General features: G+C 36.4%; 1 protein-coding gene across 1 annotated transcript; it reads right to left on the bottom strand.

Annotated features, from left to right (window-relative positions):
* Positions 1-1,030: 1,030 nt before the first annotated feature.
* LOC149557139 (Ubiquitin carboxyl-terminal hydrolase family protein) lies at positions 1,031-6,551 on the bottom strand. Its single transcript, XM_089831855.1, has 4 exons — positions 5,775-6,551; positions 4,791-5,600; positions 4,274-4,598; positions 1,031-1,664 (listed from the first exon to the last, which is right to left on the bottom strand). Exons 1-2 carry the CDS (start codon positions 6,469-6,471, stop codon positions 4,981-4,983), a joined length of 1,317 nt encoding a protein of 438 aa, XP_089687981.1. The 5' UTR covers positions 6,472-6,551; the 3' UTR covers positions 1,031-1,664; positions 4,274-4,598; positions 4,791-4,980.
* Between the last annotated feature and the right edge of the window lie 13,978 nt (positions 6,552-20,529).

Genomic DNA, 20,529 nt, shown 5'->3' with positions numbered 1-20,529 from the left:
AGAGAAACTAGATGACAACAAGTACTAGTCAAAAATAGGGGAAGTCAAACAATGTTGTCTTGTGTATAATAGGTTTGTACTCCTTTATGCTTATATACTTCTATATTACATTTTCTCTCTTACTCCATTGGTAAAAGAGAGAAGAATCAAGGATTTCAAACGAGATAGCCTGAAATGTCTTTTGTATCTAATTCAAACCAGTTGCTGACACGACCTTTGCTGATTTGGACCACTTCAATAAGGGATCCATCCAGCTTCTCACTGACTTGAAGTGAAATAGCCATTATAGTTATTTATAATTTGCACTAGTTGACTAACTTTGAACAGTAATGTTCCTTTTCCAAACCTTACTATTTGTCCAAGTCTAAAGGGGAAAATGTTTAATCCGTACAGTGGAGTAGGATGTCGTAGGGTGGAATGGATATGCCCGTATAGAGGAATGGAATGTCGTACGAGAATTTGGGAGGATGGAAGATGGTGTTGGAAGATGGCAAATGGAAGTTTGTAGATGAAAGATGGAAGTTCGCAGATGAAAGATGGCAAATAGAAGTTGGCAAATGGAAGTTGCAAGAAGGAAGTTGGAAGTAAGGTGACAGATGCAAGCTGCAAGATGGAAGATGGTGGAAGGAGTAAAGGAGTACGGAAGGATGGAGGAAGAAGTACGGAGGGGTGGAGGGAGGAGTACAAAGAGATGGAGAGAGGAGTACAGATGGAAGGAGGTAGTATGGCAGATGTTGGGCAAAGTATGGATGGATGAAGGACTACAGATGGAGGGAGGTAGTACGGCAGATGGAGGGAGGAGTACGAATGGAGGGAGGTAGTACGGCAGATGGAGGGAGAAGTATGGATGGAGGGAGGTAGTATGGTAGATGGAGGGAGTATGAACGGAGGGAGGTGTACGGATGGAGGTGGATGGAGGGAGGAGTTCGATAGGAAGAGTACGTAGGGTATTGTATTGGAAAGAGAATACAAACTCATATACAAGTAATATTAGAATACAACACCATCAAGTAAATGCCAAGCATGAATAGATATTGAATACCGATATTCTCCAATTAATACTCACAGACAAAAATGGTGCTCCGATTTGTCAGATCCAAGCAAAGTATTACAGGCAACGAAATAGAGTGAGGGTTGAATCCCACCGAAACTGGAAAGCCAAGTAGGGGAGATCTTTCACTTCCGAAATGGTGAACAATAGAGAATTCCAATAGGAATTTGTAGTACAAAGAAAATAATCCAAATCGCATGCCTAAAACAACTTACAAGAAGGCCTTATAAAGGGCTTCAGGGAAACTTCCCGAAGGATTACAAAATGGCAATAAGCCAACAAGTACTAAACAAAAATAAAGAGGGTGCCTGAGAGATTTAAAAACATTGATTCTCAGCCACATACAAAATATTATTATTTAATAATATTGGGGACATTACATGCTCTCATATTGAAATTTCGTCTTTGGTATATCCTGCCCTGATTTTTACATACACTGGACGAGCAGCTTGCTTGATGGAGAGACCAAGAAACGTGAAAAATGCATTTTATGCTGCAATGTCAAATGAAGTGTACTGGCCCATGTTTATTAGTGCAACATACAATGTTGCTAGTCAGCATTGATCTCAGCAAATTTCCCAATTATAATGCAATACTTGGCTCTCGACTGCTTCTGTCAGGTGACGATAATACATATATCAAAGAAAAGTGATGGCCAGATTTACTCTCCTGTAAGTTAAATACGTCCTTCTAGTTGTTGGTCTTGCCATAGTGGTCAGATTCAAGTGCGGTCCAGAAGAAATGCCTATGGTATGAATTATTCTCGGTTACAAAGACAGGCAATTTTACTTTTCAAATCACCAAGTAAAGAAATAAATACTACTCCTGAATAGTAGGCTCTCAACCCATACAACATTATAACCTCATCGAATATGGTTGTTGCAGTTGTATATTTTTTCCAGTATTTGATATATACATTTTTTTACTTGATATTGGGGTGCAGAAGTTGCTGTTATTGAGTATGTTCATACAACATGTCTGTCAAACTTAGTGATGCTGGAAGTTTAGAAAAATGCATTTTCTATTTATTTTGCCATTCCTTATTGTATTTGACTCATAGAGGGAGTCTATCTATCAGCAGTGCTGAACAAGGCGCCACAGGGAGGATGGTTGTCATTTGCAGTTTCAATCATTCTTATGATTGTAGCATACTCTTGGTATTGTGGAAGACCAATCAAGTACAGCCATCTAACAGAGAGAAAACTAAGTACAGATGACCTCCATATGGTGGTTGCCAGTGTAGGATTACATAGCCAAGGAGTGTGTTCATTGTGCAGTGACCTCAATAATGGATTACCATCAATTGTGAGGTATTACATAAAAAATATGGGTTTCACGAAATTATGATTACCTTGACCATAGGGATTGTTCAAGTAACAACAGTGTTGTTAAGGGAGAAATTTCTAGTGGGAAGATTTGAGCATAAGGGTGTATATAGAAGCCTTGCACAATATGGTTACAGAGATGCGACCCCAAGCGAGGAAGCAGAGGATTTTCTAATCCTAGTCACCAAAAGCATACAAGATCTTATTTAAGGATAATATAAATGATCATAACAGAAATTCAATGGCAGGAGATATATACTTGGTTGCTGAACATAAGAAGTTGCAGCAGCTCAAGTTGGCAAACAAATGTAAAGGCTGTGTATCTCTTGGGAAAGACTGTACTAAGGAATGGTAAATGATTAATCTTTTTTCAATATTGATAAACTATATATATATATATAGTTTTCTTCAGAACAAGTAGGTCCACCATTTCTACCATGACAGTACCACCAGATCAGCTACTTAAAGTTGGAAGGGTGTATGGAATGTAGAATTCAGTGCAAGAAATTATAGTACTTTAAATAAAAGGATCTGGTGATGGCCATGAGAGATGTCTCAAACTGTATCTTTGGGTCTTTAGCTAATTGATTTTTGTTAGTGAAATTTATTTCTTAGATCTCCTATTCATATATCACATCATGTTTTAGTATGTTGAGTTTGAATTAAAATATATTTTCTACTTGATACTTATTGAATCGCTGCTACCTATTTTTACTCTGTGCTTTTGTGGTCCCTGTTCTATAATCTTTTAAAGCTAAGGAGTTAACCAACATAGATGGCTTCATATGCCATGTTATGTTGTATTACTAAACTAGATGTTCCTTATCACTTAGATGCTTACTGAAATTAGAATAGATGATTGGCATATCATCAGGATCATATTATGTTTTAGATAACCAGTCAAGTGCACCAAATTATTTGCTTTATGAGTAGATGCTGCCTGGCAGTCAGGTAAATTTAAATTATACTATTCATTGAATTCAAATATTATCTCTTTGAGATGACCAATCAAATGCTTCAATTTTTTATGTAACTGATGTTTAGATTTAGTCTTAACATGAAATAGTGTTTTCTATATTTTCAGATTTTGGAACCTTTTTAAAATCTAATTCTTTATTGACCTAATCCTATTGAAATGACCATTTTAAGTCTTATAAAAAATAATGAAAACAAGTCTATCCACCAATCCCCTTTTTAAAAAAAAACACAGATAATTCTGGAAACTGACAATGAGGTTTTAGACACATCCAACTTGTGCACAGATTTAGGACTTAGGCCTTAGGTCTCCAAGAAGGTGAATAGATCTGGGAAATGACTTCCGCCCCTTGATGATTTCTTGTGTCCAGATTTAGGACTTGGGCCTTAGGGCTCCAAGAAGGTGAATAAATTGGGAAATGACTCCCACCCCTCGACGATTTCCTTAAAATTCATATCCAGGTGTTCCAGAGGCCATTGGTATTAGGTGGCATGGTGAAGACAGGCTCAGTTCAGTTTCTCTTCTCAATAATTATACATTTGCCTTGTAATACACTTAAAGCATAGAATAATGCATGGCTCTACACATCGTTGAATGAGTGATTCAATTTCATTTATTAAATGATTCATTCTTGCAAATGCTAACCTATGATATAAACATCCAGATTATAGAGAACAGATATGGATTCACTTGCAGTTTGTGTACAAAAGCAATATCATACAAGTGAAAACATTCTAGCAAATGTGATTTAGACAAACAGTTCTTAAACATATTGATAAATAATCCCTATTCTGAACTGCAGAAAGCAGAAGAATTTTGTATTCTAAACTTACAGCATCTTAGAAGCTTCAACCTAAAACAACTTGAAGCAAATCTAACAGATTTTCATATTCATAATGGTATCATTCACAAAAAGTGTACCTGTGACGAAAATATCAGTGTGCATGTGATATTCGCTGTCAACAACTCATTCATCTCCAGGTAAGGAATCTCTCCATAGACTACTTATGCACACGACAATTATAATTTGATTTTAGACAACAAGGATTAGAGCGGAAACACTAAGCCATGCTTATTAAGACACCCAATTTTGGAGCATGGCTGCATCGACATCCTCCAGTAGGTAATACAAACTGGTTCCCAATGACCAAAGGCTTCAATTGATCACATGAAGAATCGCCCTACTCCTGCAAATGACAAAAGACTCGAAAGTCTCATTGTTGCGCACCTGATAAGAAGATCTGTCCTGTACAATTATAAAAACATCATAGAGGAGGGCATTAGATACCTGCTCCTGTGTTTGCTCAAAAATAAATTCAAGGATGTTGATTTCTACACAAAGTGTGTTGCATACAAGGAAACTAAAACTATATATAAAGCAAGAGATAACACAAGTCATCAATCATGTTATTTCCCTCAAAATGCATTTGAAGCATACCTGCATAATGGCTGAATATATGTCGCATACAAGGAGACTAAAACTCTCTAGAAAGCAAGAAATGACACAAGTTCTCAATCCTGTCATTTCCCTCAAAATGCATGTGAAGCAAACCTGCAAATGGTTGAAATTCATGTGAGGTGTGGATATAAGATTGTGGCATAGTTTGTTAATAGGCAATCTGCAGGACTCATCTTGCGTCAGGATCAGGCCATGCTTTCTGAAACCTTTCTCTGGCTTCTTTCTGATACTTCTCCTCTTTGCCTTCTACTTCATTATCAAATATCTCTCTTCCCAGCTTCTTAAAATCATTATTCATCTTCCACAGAGGTCTATTTGCTCTTTTCTTCTCCAAATTTGCTTTCCTTCGCCTCTCAGTATACTCATACAACCCTTCCTGCATGAGTTCGCCAAACTTTTCCTTTGCAACAACCAAAGGATCCTTCTCAACAAGCTCAGATTCAGCATAACCATCTCTGAGAACGACCGTATGGCTATCATTCTTGTTTGAAACATAAAATATCCCAGGATGCCTCATCAACATGTTGATCAGATTTCGAGGAAACCGAAACTCTCTCTGAAACTTTGCCAGCTTCGCAATCGAGGCCCGCTTCCACATTGTCAGAGAGAGCAGTTCATGAATAATCCCAACTGTTCTTTTCTCATACTGTTCAGATCCTTCTTCCAGATCCTCACAATCAGCATACGGTGAAATGTATGGAATTTTCTGAAATTTATTAAACTTTTCTGCCTGTAGACTGTCATCACTCTCTGATGCCATATTCTCAAACATAGGCACCAGATGCTGCCCTGTTTGAAGGAAGAATCAGCGACTAATATTCACCATTAGGCTAATTTACTCAATCTTTTGTTCTCTCTTTACATGGAAAAAAATTCTTATAAAAAAAATTAAAAACTCAATATTGAAAATTAGATAGCTTTCTCAACTAACAATAATTAGAACTTCCAGAAAAAATTCCCCACCTGTTTTCTGCGTCATTTGCTCTGCTCTTCTCTCCAAAACAGAAAGAGCCAAGCTAGGGTTCCAGGAAATCAGCTGAATTTCTAAGCTATTTTTCTTGGCATTGTAGTCAATAACCCTAAAAAGCTCTGGATATTTGGGAACGATACTCAGAACATAATCGTCGGGTAACCCAAAGTATTTCCTTAGGTCATTAAATTTCACAATGTTTAATTTCTTCTTCCAGGTCAACATAAGTATTTTAGCCAATCTTTCAGCCATGACAGGCTCCAGCTGCTCTTTCAGGTCTTCTTCCTCCTCTATCAGGAGTCGCGCTCTCTTTGTAAACTTGCAGTACATCTCGAAATTCTCTGTGTAGATATCGAAGAGACAAGGGTATTTTCTGAGCCAATTGAGAACATTACCTTGCCTGATGTCGAGAGAATTGAATTTTTTTTGCAGGAATCTTACTGAAGCGGACTGTTGTGGGCATCTCTGAAGAATGTTCTTGAGCTGATTGTTGATCGTCCACCGGCGGTTTCTTTTCAAGGCCTTCTCCAGAGCAGGGTCCTTTTTCATTGACCATAATGACGCCCTTTGGATCCATGAATTCTGGGCTTTTTCAAAATGTGGAAGGGCTTTTGGATTGTTCAAAAAGATGGGTATTTTCGATAATGGTTCCACAAGCAGTTTAAGATTTAGTGCTATCCTGTACGCCATTCTTCATTTTCCAAGCTCGACTTCACGACAGTGTCGATCGAGAGGAAGGCATCGTCAGTTGGAAAGATTACAAAAGAACCTTATTTATCACACTACACTATTAATCTTAAAGGACAAATCAACTATAGTATATGAGATTCTCTTAGCTTAAGCATATGTAGTTATTATTCTTCTATTAAGCTATTTAAATAAGGTTGAAAATGTAGATACATAACATTGACTCAAGTTTATGGTTGAAAAAGGATTAGATCAAAGAAAGAAAAGATGGATGAAATAAAATGAAAAATGGTCAATTAAGTGGGACATTGACACACTACAACGCCCAAACACTAATGAAGAGATAAAAAGCCCAGTGTTGGAAAAATTTAAAGCTACCATTGAACAAAACAAATGGGAAAGAAAATGGCCCATTATGTGAGAGTTCAACCCCATGTGGTGTCATAAGGTTAAAGACTACCTACAAGTGGACATGAAAGGTAAAAATAAGCAACTAGTGGCACAGTTAAGAATGGGATCTCATCATCTGTGGTGTGAGATGGGTAGATGGACAACATCCAAGGAGGATTGGGAAGAAAGATAGTGCATCTAGTGTGGTAAAGGGTGCATTGAAATGAAACTTTATCTTTGAGTCTAATCCCTACTAGGATATTCGGGAACAATTTGAGGACAATTTGAAGGAGGGCAACTTGCATCAGCTTTTTTTGGAAACAAGACTACACAAAACAAGTTTTTTTTAAGCAGATTCACAACATGTGGGCTAGCATAAAAAAGAACATGAAAGTGGTCCCATAGGTTGGTTGGCCTTGTGGACATTATTAAAATGCCTTCATTCATTCTTACCATATAAATTGATGGATTTATTTATAATTTTTAATATTTTTTCACTTTGGGATGACTGGAAACAAAAACTTTAGATGTCTTTAAGGACACTAGCCACGAACTGTTTTTCAAATGTTATTAAAGGTATCACTCGTTTGGTCTATTTAGTGGGGAGTATGAATATTTGGGGCATTCATCATTAATTTGCATAAGATAGGGTTGAAATATAGAAATTAGTTTGTGTTGAGTTTTATTGCATAGGTCACTTTTATTCTTGTTATAGAATTATTATTATTTTCTTATATTTTTCTGTCTTTTTATTCTAATAAGAAAAAAACTATCTTAAAATTACACTTAGGGCTTGCATTGCAAAGAAGTGCAATGATTATGTTAATAACAAGAGGTGTTATAGGTAATACATGAAAGATATAATAAAAAATAACTTAAAAAATAAAGAGTATAGTGGAGTTTTTTTTCCTATATGGATCAATAACATTGTTCAAAATGTATAGAACATGTATGTTCTAGAAATGCAAATTGAAATAATGTAAATGATGTGGTTAACTTTCAAACTCAAGATCCACACAAATACAAATAAAGTCTAAGGTATGTGCATAAATTCAAATGATATAGATTTTCTATGAGATCTTCTTGCATATTTTTATATTCATTATGATAAAATAAAGCTCTGATGCTTGATATTGAATGATAGCTCTTGGTGATGCTTATGGACACTTGATACTCAATGATGTGGTTTGTACCCCAATTTGCTAGATGCGCCTTTGATAATAATGCTAGATATAAAGAAATGGAACATTGAAACTCATAATATGCACAACAATAGGTTAGGGAAAGGATATGCAATCATGTGTAAATACAAAGAGACAAAGGTATATGCAATTTAGCCCATTCATTAGATCCAAATAAAATGGATAGCAAACTGCAAGATGGAAAGTCTAAAGCATATTATGCAATAACATAGAAAGTTATGAGAGGAAGATATGATGAACATAATGCAAATTTATGCAAGGATATAAATGATAGATAGCATATGATAGGCTAAACAAGTTGCTTTCTTTTTGTTACGCTTTGTATCACCATTGAGTGGTCTAGAGAAATACACAAGAAAATAATTATGAAGAGCAAGACAAATGAAAAATAAAATGACAAAACAAACACCTTGAACTATTGCTATCTCTCCACCAAGATATTAGGATCAGAGTGTCTTTAAGATGCCCCATTGATCACTCTTTATTGTGATATCAAGATCAAGGGTTCTATGCACTTCATCAAAATGGGTGGAGATAAAAGATAAATAAAGGATCAAACATACAAAAATCAATATCAAACTCTAGAGAATAGGCAATGCATGTGTAGATGCAAGTATATAAAATTAGCCCATTGATCAAGTCCAAAGTAAAATATATGAATGAATAAGAAACTACAAGATGGAAAGGATATCATGTGATAACATGGACAACTATTAGAGCATATATAAGATGCACAAGATATGATGGACAACATGGAAAGTAATAATTATGGAGATCGAGACAAAAATGAATCAATGGTAAAAATAAACATCATGATTTATTCCCTCGTTTTCCACCATGATATTAGGATGAAGGGTCCTTTGATATCCAACTTTTTCCTCTCTTTATCACAGAACTTTTTTTTTAATAACTTCATTGATATTGTACACATCATTATATGTTCTTATTCCTTATACAACCAAATTATTGATACTATATTTTTTATCTCTCATCCACTAACATTGAATGAAATATTATACCTTTATCATGTATCAAACTTCTAGTTAAAATGTTATGTTTTAGACATTCCATATATTGAATATCACGAGTTTTAGTTTACCACCATCAAGACTCAAGGTACCAATCTAATGATGTTTTCAATAGAATTTTACCAAGAGTAATTGCTCTACAATTAAACATATTCAAAATTAATCAACTTTATTTTATCTATGGTCATGTAGCTAGAGAATTTGTTATTGATGATCCACAAATTCATTTCCTTCTGAGCATTAAGTGTTATTTATGCAACCATATAACTTCTGATCTCTTATAAGTACGAGATATTTTCCACAACAAGTCAAATTGTGATATTGCTATCAAGATTTAACTATGTAGTTTTTGAGTCAAACTCATTGACCAATCTTTGTTAAGTTTTGTTCCTCTCCAAACTCTCTCAATTTCAATCTTCTCATTCATCAAGATATTCACCTTTAAATGTGATTTTCAAAATTAATTCTACAATGTCTTGCAATATGCTCAAAACTGTTCTACTTATAAATGTACCATCTTAAAAAGTGCACACTTTCTTTGCAAGACCTTTTAGCCCTCCTTAGGCCTAATTTTAGTGATCTCCTAGAATTTGGATGCATTTACACTCGATATATTTCCTTTCTCAAGTTTATTTTTGGTTTTGACCATTTTTTATCTATCTTCAATATTTCAAAGAGTATCCTGATATAGGAAGCCTCTTGAGTTGACATGAAGGTGGACCTCGACCTGAGTCATTTTGCTTTAGGATCTAGGGTACATTTTGAGGTTTAATATTTTTGTCACCTAGTGCAATTGACCCTTTCAATTTTGATCCCAAAATCATTATAAAAGGAGGCCTTCTCACTTCATTGGTCATTCACTCTATATGCAATCTATTGATCCACTACATATGAGAGCAATTCAGACTTTCAAGCACACAAGTCATCATTTGCAAGAAAGCTTTCAAGGTGCATTCAAGGAGTTCAAGACAAGAAAAAAATGATTTATTGAAGGCCCTAATTTTATGTCATCATTCAAGAATTTCCTTCTCAAGATCTAGTTTTATTCTTCATAGGAGATATTAGAGTTGGCCATCAAGGAAGGAGTTCTACATTCATCAACATTACACAAGTATTTATCCTTCAAGCATTTAGAGGCATGTTTACATTCATGGATCTTTGATTTGGAACTTGTACATCTATTGAATTTTTTGATAATGTCACCATTTTTTATCACTATAAACATGTTGACCAGTCTCTTTTCCCCTAGGTTGGTGGCCATATATATTTCACATTCTTATATTTGACTCATAAAATGCCATGCAAATTAGAAAGGTACGTAAAAACCATGCATACTTTTTTTACCCCTAAGTTTTTGGTCATACCACCTTGCTATGCTTTTACCTCTAACATGTCATAAGTTATGACTAGGCAATCAAATGCCATGGTGGTTGTTGCGGCTTCGCAAGGGTGAAGAGTGTAGTTACATCTTATGTTGCGACTAGGTGACATAGTTAATCAGGTGGTTGAAGCAATGGTTTGCATAGTCGCAGAGGGTTAATGCTAACCCAAGATCAAGATGGTGACGCAATAAAAGCCTTGTTCCTGTAGTCATAAAAGGTTAATTATAATCATGGGTTAAGATAGTAATACAATGATTGCCTTGATCACATGGTTGCAAGGAGTCAAGCTAACCAGGGAGTAAAGATGGTGACATTGTGAAAGCTTTGTTCACATGGTTGTGAGGGGTTAAGACTGATCATGGTTATGACTGTGAAGGTGCAAAGGGGTGACACATGTACTAGCGGGCCCATTTTTCAACAGCAGTTCATATGCCCTTGTCGCAGCATTGCAATGGGTTAATTGTAACCTAAGGTTAAGGTTCTAATGCGGTGATGCCTTTGTCATTTGATCAGAAGGGTTAATGTTGGGTTATGTTTTCAAGTTGCGAGTGTGTGACCAAAAGATATATGTAGCTTTGTCGCATGGTCGCATGGAGTTTACTTTAACCCTGGGTTTATGGTGCAAAGCAACAATTCCTTTGATTGCAAGGTTGCCCAGAGTTAATGAAGACTCATGGTTAAGCTGATGATAATGGGATTCATCCTTTGTCGCATGGTCATAAGGTTAAAAGCATAATCCCTAGTTATGATTGCTAAGGTGCGAAGGAGTGACACCTATCTTATGGGCCTCATTGTATTTTAAGGAGAACAGATGCACCTTATGAATCGTTAGATCTTCCCAGATCAATGGTGGGCATATGCCCACTTTTTGAAATTGATCAAAGTTTAACGAAAGCACGGATACACTTGCACAATACGTGTACTAGTGGGTCCAGTTTTAGCAGCGATTAAAAAATTTTCTATCGCATGTTCACATAAGGTTAATGCTAACCCAAGATTAATATGGTGATGCAGCAAAAGCCTTGTTTGCGCAGTTGCAGAAGGTTAACTATAATCATGGGTTAAGATAGCGATACAACAATTTCCTTATTCATATGGTTGTAAGGAGTCGACCTAACTAGGGAGTAAAGATGGTGATGTTATGAAAGCTTTGTTCGCATAGTCACGGGTGGTTAAAGGGTAATCATGAGTTAAGCTTGCGAAGCTATGCAAAGGCTTTATTCATGCAGCCACAAGGAGTTAAGCTTTAAACCACAATTTTGACTATGATGATGTGTTTGCCTTGTCGCATGGTCATGGGAGTTAAGGTCAAGTTAAACCATTAAGTTGTGACTAAGCGATCAGAACATGAATTTTCCTTTAGTTGCATGGTCACATTAGGTTTAGCTTAAGCTTGGGTTAACGTAGCAAAAGGGTGACTTGAAATGTCCCTTTTCTGATTTTGTATGATATTTCCAACCTTTAATCAGATCTTTAAGATCAAACAACTAATATCACAAAGATCCTCCAAATTTCTCAAGAAACCCCAAATCGGGTATGCCAGAAATAGTGCCAAAAGCTTCACAACTTCACAAATTATTAATAAATCTGAAAGTGGAAATTTTTACAGAAATTTCAGCAGCATAAAAGCCTACAAAATGAAATTTCCAGATCCGTATAGCCTTTACACAACAGTTCACAAATGTAGGACAAAAACTATGCTCATCGGGCTCCCGAAATTAACACCAAAATGCTCGGAAACACCACAAAAACACTAATAATCTATCTCAGAAGTTTAATCACGTCCCAATACATATATTCAGCTCTATTTTAACATCTCAAAGTCTGAAATACAGCAGCAACCCAAACTGATATGAAATACTCAACTGAAAACACCAAACTCATACTAAAAACAAACCCGAAAACCCACAAATCTGCACTGTTCAGCACAAAGGCAAACTCTGTATGAGCATGCACATGGAATGGCTTCAAACTCCCATCCTTAGCCTTCCTGGAAACCTGAAAACTCCCGTTCTTGGGTCTCCCTGGAAACCTGTAAACTCTCGTTCTTGGGTCTCCTCCACAGGTTTGGCAACCTCTGAAGAATAACAAAGAATGAGCAAAAATCAAGTTCTGGAATCCCCCCAAAATGCCTCCAAACCCCTTAAAAGAGGGCATAACTGTAACTCACATCCAAGAGAGGTTAATGAAACATATTTTAATAATAATTTTCATTTATTAGTCCAACGGTTTCCAAAGATTAACCCCCTTTTTCTGAAACTTCACTTTCTTGGGCCTGCCTGCCTTAGCAAAGATTATTATTTTTTAGTTATTTGAAAAGGGGACATGACAAGTCCTCCCCTCCCAAATATTGCTTGTCCTCAAGCAATGGCTGAACAATAAACCAATCAATCCACCTGGATCCCAAATGTAGTCATGAACTATACTACTACCAAATAACATAGGCTCCTGCAATATCCTCTGCAATATGACCAAGAGGAATCCATAATCAAACTGACAATTACAGCTCAACCAAACTCCAAAATCACCACTACCACAATCAGAAACCCATGAGACACAAACTCTTAGAACATTAGAACCCAAGTAAAGTGGACAAATCAAATTGCCAACACAATAAATACCATCAACGCATCCCACTGGCCTATACGGAATGTACAATCCAACTCTGCAACAATGGTGAATGCTCTCAAATGAAACTATACCAAGTATGGAGAATCCACACACTGTACAACTCCTACAGTCAACACAACTCTGTAGATCATCGGCCACTGTCTCATAACCATAACTCCCATGCAACCCTGATGGTGAAAAGCCCTCACAAGATAAACAACAAGAAATGGAACCCAAACCAAATTTTCCTGCCATCAACTCCTCAACACAAGGATCAATTACTAACTGATGTACATACCTTGCAATATAATGTTGATTAAAAAAACCAACCTCAGTCAACAGCTCAGCATGAACAAGTGATACAACCCACTGTGACTGATCACTAGCTAAGTCAGGAGATGTCATAGCCAAAGGAGTAGAATCAATAACAACGCCTGCTGAAGCATCACTCCAAAACTCCTGCTCTAAGTCATGTATTATCAAGCTATCAATTGCAGGACTTATCGCCATGTCGTGCCCATCACAACTCTCATCTCGAGGCATCAAACTATTCCATAACTGATGATAAGCACTAGGAACCAAAGTACATCTTTGTATCATAATCTCATCAACATGGTCATCAAAGGTAAATTGATGAGCATATCTCACAGTGTAATGCCGATAGAATGCGCCAATCTCAGTCAGTGGCTCAGATTGCAATCCAGATGAAACTAACTGCAATTGATCATTAACCATGTTGGAACTAACTACTACCTCCGAAGATATCACCAAGGGAGTAGTATTACTAGCAGCAACCATGCCAACTGTCGACTCACCAACATCACACATGATCTTTGATACATCTCTAGTCTCCATACCATCAGTACTAGAGGCCACCACCATGTTAGGCATACAACAATCTACTACAACACCCAACTCAACTGAACCTGACTCTAGTGGGAATGAACCTGATATGCCAATGTTAGTATCAAGAATGGATGCATCCCCATCTCCATTGTCTCTGACAATCTCAGCCATGGACATCCTCGGATCACCAAACACCATAGCTTGTGACTGTATAGAATTAAGTAAAACTGTAGTCGCTCTAACTCCATGGTCACCTTAGCCAAATGAAACTGTGACTCCTTGAAAGCCAACTGTGTACTCTCAAGAATCTCAGAAGTCATCTCAAGCTGCTCAGTAAGCTCACTCACCTCATCTTCCTTGGCGAACAATGCATCATATGCTGTACTGCCCCACTTCATAAGATAATATCTGTCGGCTACCAACTGCATATAATCCTGTCTCAGAATCTGGATAGCCTCCCATAAAGAGTGGAACTCTGTCAAGGAAAGATAACTGCCTCCCTACTCATCACTAGTAGGAGAACCCCATCCATAAACTGCTAACAACTGACAAGTAGCATCGAAATGCTGGCAAGTGATAGCAATGTCTCGGTCACTAACTCTCAACTGATTAGACACATGATGGCACTGGCTTGACTGTCTCCTACAAACCTCCTCTGATGCACTGTCTAAAGGAGTATCCTCAAAGTTACTAGTCTCTAGAGTATTACCATCCATATCCTGTGAATCAAATCTAAAACTCATATCAACATACGGAGTATCAAAAACATTAGCATTGCTGTCCAACTCCTCTATACCCAAGGAAACTAAGTCTTCAAAACTGCCCACTGCATCCTCATGGATGTCATCAATGCCAATATGATCTTGGGACTCATCTATACACACTGCCAAATATGAAATATCATCAACACATTCTAACAAGTATGGTCGACTGGATATATGAACAAAGCCCAACATCGGTGTATAAAAACTAATACCAACATCAGACAAGATACTGGCACAAGAAAAGACAACACCGTGTAATCTGCTAATCAAATCCATGATAGCACCGAAACAAACACTGCTACCAAAAAGTGTTAAAGATCTCCAGTCAACTGAATCCCAAATGCCAATATAACAATCTCGAGTCCATATCCATAAACTAGAATCAACTGGTAACTCAAGCAAACTCCTCACCTGAGTAATATGACCAATACCAACTAACTCCACATACCTATCATGATGAGATAATGAAGTCACAAAACTATCTTTGTTCACCTTCAGCTAGCTGGACAAATCATGTGAAGTACTACCAGCCTCAACCTCATGTGATGAAGCATCTAACTGTGCCTGGTACTCTTTCTTAGTAAAGTCATGAATGCTTAATGTCTACTCATCTCTACCAGGTATCTCACCATCCTACACAACAACATCCTCATAATCATCATCTGAACCCACTACACTGTAGTCACTACCTATTGTAACTATACCATCCTGAATACCTGTGGCATCACCCTTTGACGACCTGTAAACAATTGTCTCAATTTGAGTATCAAGTTGACCATTACTATCAATCTGTGTAATATCCTTTCCCACCACCTCCTATGGTAGAGTAGAATCTAAGACCTCTACTTGGCTATCAGTTAGTTTCTCAAACTCCTCATGCAAGTTCTTGGGAATTGTGTCATATGTCCTGTGAGAATATTTGCCAAATAGAAATCCAATCAACTTATCCACCTTAGCTGGGTTGGACAACATGTCATTCATTATACGGTGGTGCTCAACCAACTGTTCAGACATGTCATGGCTTATTTTCATAAGTTTATCTCGAATGTCTAAATAACCATCCTTTCTACTGTTTTGACTCTGGATATCAATTGTCCAAGATCGTGTCCTCTGAGACTCTGTACTATACCTGTCCATTCTGGATAAAGTAGAGTGTAACCCCAATAGGATATAACTTCTTCAAACACCAAGAACTAACATGCAAATGATTAGAAGTAGCATGCAACCATAGATTTTGACATGCAACTGATTAGAAGCAACATGCAACCACCAAATTCACCAAGAACTAACATGAAAATGATTAGAAGAAGCATGCAACCATAAATTTTGACATGTAGCTGATTAGAAGCAACATGCAATATAAATTATGACATGCAAGATCTGGGTAGTTGTCAAAACTGACATGCAAGATCTAGGTAGTTGTCAAAACTGACATGCAAACTTCTACAACCACCAAATTCACCAAGAACTAACATGCAAATGATTAGAAGTAGCATGAAACCATAAATTTTGACATGCATCTGATTAGAAGCAACATGCAACCATAAATTATGACATGCAAGATTTGGGTAGTTCTCAAAACTGAAATGCAAGATCTGGGTAGTTGTCAAAACTGACATGCAAACTTCTACAAACCCTCAGGCTAGCAAGATCATGGCTCTGATACCACTGAAATGTCCCTTTTCTGATTTTGTATGATATTTCCAACCTTTAATCAGATCTTTAAGATCAAACAACTAATATCACAAAGATCCTCCAAATTTCTCAAGAAACCCCAAATCGGGTATGCCAGAAATAGTGCCAAAAGCTTCACAACTTCACAAATTATTAATAAATCTGAAAGTGGAAATTTTTACAGAAATTTCAGCAGCATAAAAGCCTACAAAATGAAATTTCCAGATCCGTATAGCCTTTACACAACAGTTCACAAATGTAGGACAAAAACTATGCTCATCGGGCTCCCGAAATTAACACCAAAATGCCCGGAAACACCACAAAAACACTAATAATCTATCTCAGAAGTTTAATCACGTCCCAATACATATATTCAGCTCTATTTTAACATCTCAAAGTCTGAAATACAGCAGCAACCCAAACTGATATGAAATACTCAACTGAAAACACCAAACTCATACTAAAAACACACCCGAAAACCCACAAATATGCACTGTTCAGCACAAAGGCAAACTCTGTATGAGCATGCACATGGAATGGCTTCAAACTCTCATCCTTAGCCTTCCTGGAAACCTACAAACACCCGTTCTTGGGTCTCCTTCTCCACAGGTTTGACAGCCTCTGAAGAATAACAAAGAATGAGCAAAAATCAAGTTCTGGAATCCCCCCCAAAATGCCTCCAAACCCCTTAAAAGAGAGCATAACTGTAACTCACGTCCAAGAGAGGTTAATGAAACATATTTTAATAATAATTTTCATTTATTAGTCCAACAGTTTCCAAAGATTAACCCCCTTTTTCCAAAACTTCACTTTCTTGGGCCTACCTGCCTTAGCAAAGATTATTATTTTTTAGTTATTTGAAAAGGGGACATGACATGACTACTTTGTTCACATGTTCGCAAGGGGTTAAGACTAATCATGATTTAAGCTTGTGAAGTGATGGAGAGGTGACACGTAGCATTGTGGGCTCTATTTTGACTATCAAGAGAAACGATTTTGCATCTTCCTAGTCATCCAATCAAAGATAGATTAGTGGTCATCATTATGTCACTAACCAAAGAAGCACGGATGGTATCCATAGCAACAAAGTGATAGATGAACACATGGATAAGGTGGGACCTATTTCAGTTTGTGGGTCACAAGTGAAAGGACATCAGAGTGAGTTGGCATACAGATGCATTCCAATTGATCAAGGAGACTGACATAGACAGAAGAAAGCTTCATTATTTCAAGGTTGTTAGATGATGAAGATCAACAATCTGCATATACCCACATTCTAAAGGTGATCGACAGTTAATGAAAGTACGGATATGCCCTATTGACGCTTGTCTTAGAGGGCCTAGATGGTGAAGTCAGAGCAGGAAGAAAGAAAATTAAATAATGACACATGGCATGCTCTAGATGGTTGAATGATCAAAGGAAAATGGTGGGGCAGTTTCAAATGAATTTCATTATATTCGATAAATAAAATAATATTTGTTATATGATATATTCATTCAAAGAATAGTCAACATTAAAGCTTGGTGTAGTGTCATAGCTAGAATCCAATGGTTACAAAAGATGTTGTGAGGTTGTGACATAGTCAGTGATTATGCTCGTTGCATGATCATGGTCAAAAAGGATGTTAAGAGTTTAACTGTGGCGATAGAGTGATTGAGTTATGATTGTAGCATTCAGAGATCGGGGGTCAAAGTTTGAAGTTGAAGTTATTTTTTCAACTATTATATCTATGATCTCATTGGGCAACTAGTTATGAATTTAACCAAAGGTCGCAAGAAATGATAGGTTCAAGTTACAGAGCTGAAACAGGAAAATGAAGATCTAATCCTGGATAAAGCAGAGCCAAGAGATCAAAAAGAAGGATAAGATATTTCAAACAGTCCTAGGGAAGAAATTGACGTGGTAAGAGCAATTGAAGGTATCATGACTCTATCAGTTGACGCAATTGAGGAATTTCATGATGAAAGGCAACAAAGCCAATCATAATCAATTAAAGAACTCCTACAACAAGTACCACCTAGCATTTTTCATGATCATCTTCCTAGTTTTACTCGAATAAAGAAAATGTATAATGTAAATGTAAGATGTAATTAACTAAAAATGTATGTTTTTTTCCAATAGTTTTTGAAATTTGCACCCCCCCCCCCCCCCCCCATCTGAAGCTTGTTGCAATGCTTCTCTTTGTAAGGATTTCAAAGATGTGAAAAAGGGGCTGGCTGGTTGAATCCTAAAATTTTCTTTGCGAAATTGATGTTGTCGTGATTTCTTCTAAATCCTTCATAGCATTTTTGCATTTTTGCTTATAGTTAGTCTAGAGGAATGTTATGGAACTACCTTTGAAATCTAAATAAATGAACAGTTCAAAAGTCCTTACCATGTCCTTGCGGATCAAACTACTGATATGATATAACTCTTGTGATTTATTCTGGATCCCTAAGTCTATGTCTCAGTTTTATTTGCAAGTAAGGTTTTGGATGTGTTCATACAAGTTATAAGTCATGAATTTGTGCTTTATCTCAAATAGTTAATTGTGAATGTTAGAATTCTCTTTAACATCTTGCCTAAAGTGCTTTCCTTCTTATGAAATACTTATGTATGAGTTTCTAGTAATCAATATTGTGTTTATTTCAACTATTCAAAAGTGTTTCATCATGTCAGCCCAACAATATCCTCATATTAATGTTTGGTGTATCACCTCAGTTTACCTTTTAGAATTTTCTTTTATTGTAATCCTTCTATCCCTTTCCCTTTCAAGTTTAATTTTAATTTGAAGAAGTAAATAGGTGAACATCATAAGCAACCAGCTTATAACCCAGAGATTCACTCCTAATTGTGGTACTTTCCACTACCTAGGAGTGTTTCCATGTTACTTGAAGTAACTGAATCCTAGAATTTTAGTTTTCAGTCGATACACTATACATTATCATTCTAAATTAATCATACATCTATATACAAGAATTCATACTTTTTTGGATAGAAAATCTAGATCCATCTATAAAGATTTAGTAAGCAAGGCGAATATTTACATATGTCTTACATTTACATTAATTTTCACTTTAAGGTTAATTCCTAAATGGATACTTGAACAAGGAAATCACCTCCCCCCTTCCGCCCTTTTCCCTCCCCCACAAAATCCATTTTTCATGTGTGTAGGACTAGATGTATAGGTTTTTGGAGTAGCAAACCTAGATTTAAAACTAGGGTTTTAGGTTTCTAACAACTTTTCCAATGTCAAATTTTTGTGTAGAGTAGGTTCATGAGGTTGGCCTTGACCTCAACCTAAGTTTATTGGACCTTAGGTATACATAGACCCTTTAGGTTGACCTTTACCAAAGGCTCCCATAATTTTGGAATTGATAACTAGTTTCTATTTTATAAAGCTCTATTTTAGAGTTGATAAATCTCTATTTTAGTTTCTGGAATAGTTTGATAACTAGTTTTCATATTTAAATTGGCACCTCTTATTGGCCCTTAAGGAGAGTTTGAGTACACATTTTTTGTTTCATAGAAATTACTTTGATGTTTCAGTTTGGATCCTTTCATGTGTTTAGCTATCATAGATGCTATTATATTTACTTTCTATTCAATTGGTCAATCTACCTTCATTACATTATGATTTCTTCTCTTAGGGAAATGGGGAAATAAAACCCAAGAGACTTATACATTTAGAAGATCATGCATTTGGTACTTATCTTTGTACTAATTGGATCTCCTTTATGGAGAAATCTTGGCATTCCACCTATTCTCATATGTGTTTAAGTAGGTTGTATTCTATTACATGGTGATGTATCCTATTTTACCCATTATATTTAGGTAAACCCACCTCTTTCACACTTCATAACTTTTTTATATTGGTGTCAGATTTTACTTTGCATCATTGCATGTTCAACTTCGTAATTACATTTTGTTGAACCCATCACTTTAACACTTCATACCTATTTGATATTGGTGTTATATTTTACTTCGCACCATTGTGTGTTAATCACCTTCATCTTTACATCAACGAACCAAACTCTTTCATGCTTTATACCTTCTCATTTGGTAGTTAGATCTCCCTTGCATTTAATGTCTACATCTAATTTGTGTGCATTTCATTTACATCTTTGTTACATTGTGTGTATTATATCTACTATATCTACATTCTTGCATTTTATGTTTCAATAAT

Source organism: Cupressus sempervirens, chromosome 5, assembly GCF_028749045.1.
Source record: "Cupressus sempervirens isolate cs-2001-9-10 chromosome 5, ASM2874904v1, whole genome shotgun sequence".
NCBI classification, from domain to species: domain Eukaryota; kingdom Viridiplantae; phylum Streptophyta; class Pinopsida; order Cupressales; family Cupressaceae; genus Cupressus; species Cupressus sempervirens.
The sequence above is the reverse complement of the archived record's forward strand: the minus strand, read 5'-3'. Positions and strand labels throughout refer to the sequence as shown.

Excerpts from the sequence above, each read along its gene's own strand:
- LOC149557139 (XM_089831855.1), bottom strand. The coding sequence starts at position 6,471 with ATGGCGTACAGGATAGCACTAAATCTTAAACTGCTTGTGGAACCATTA. Across the intron at positions 5,601-5,774 it reads GCAAATGACGCAGAAAACAG|GGCAGCATCTGGTGCCTATG; the intron begins GTGGGGAATTTT and ends TCCTTCAAACAG.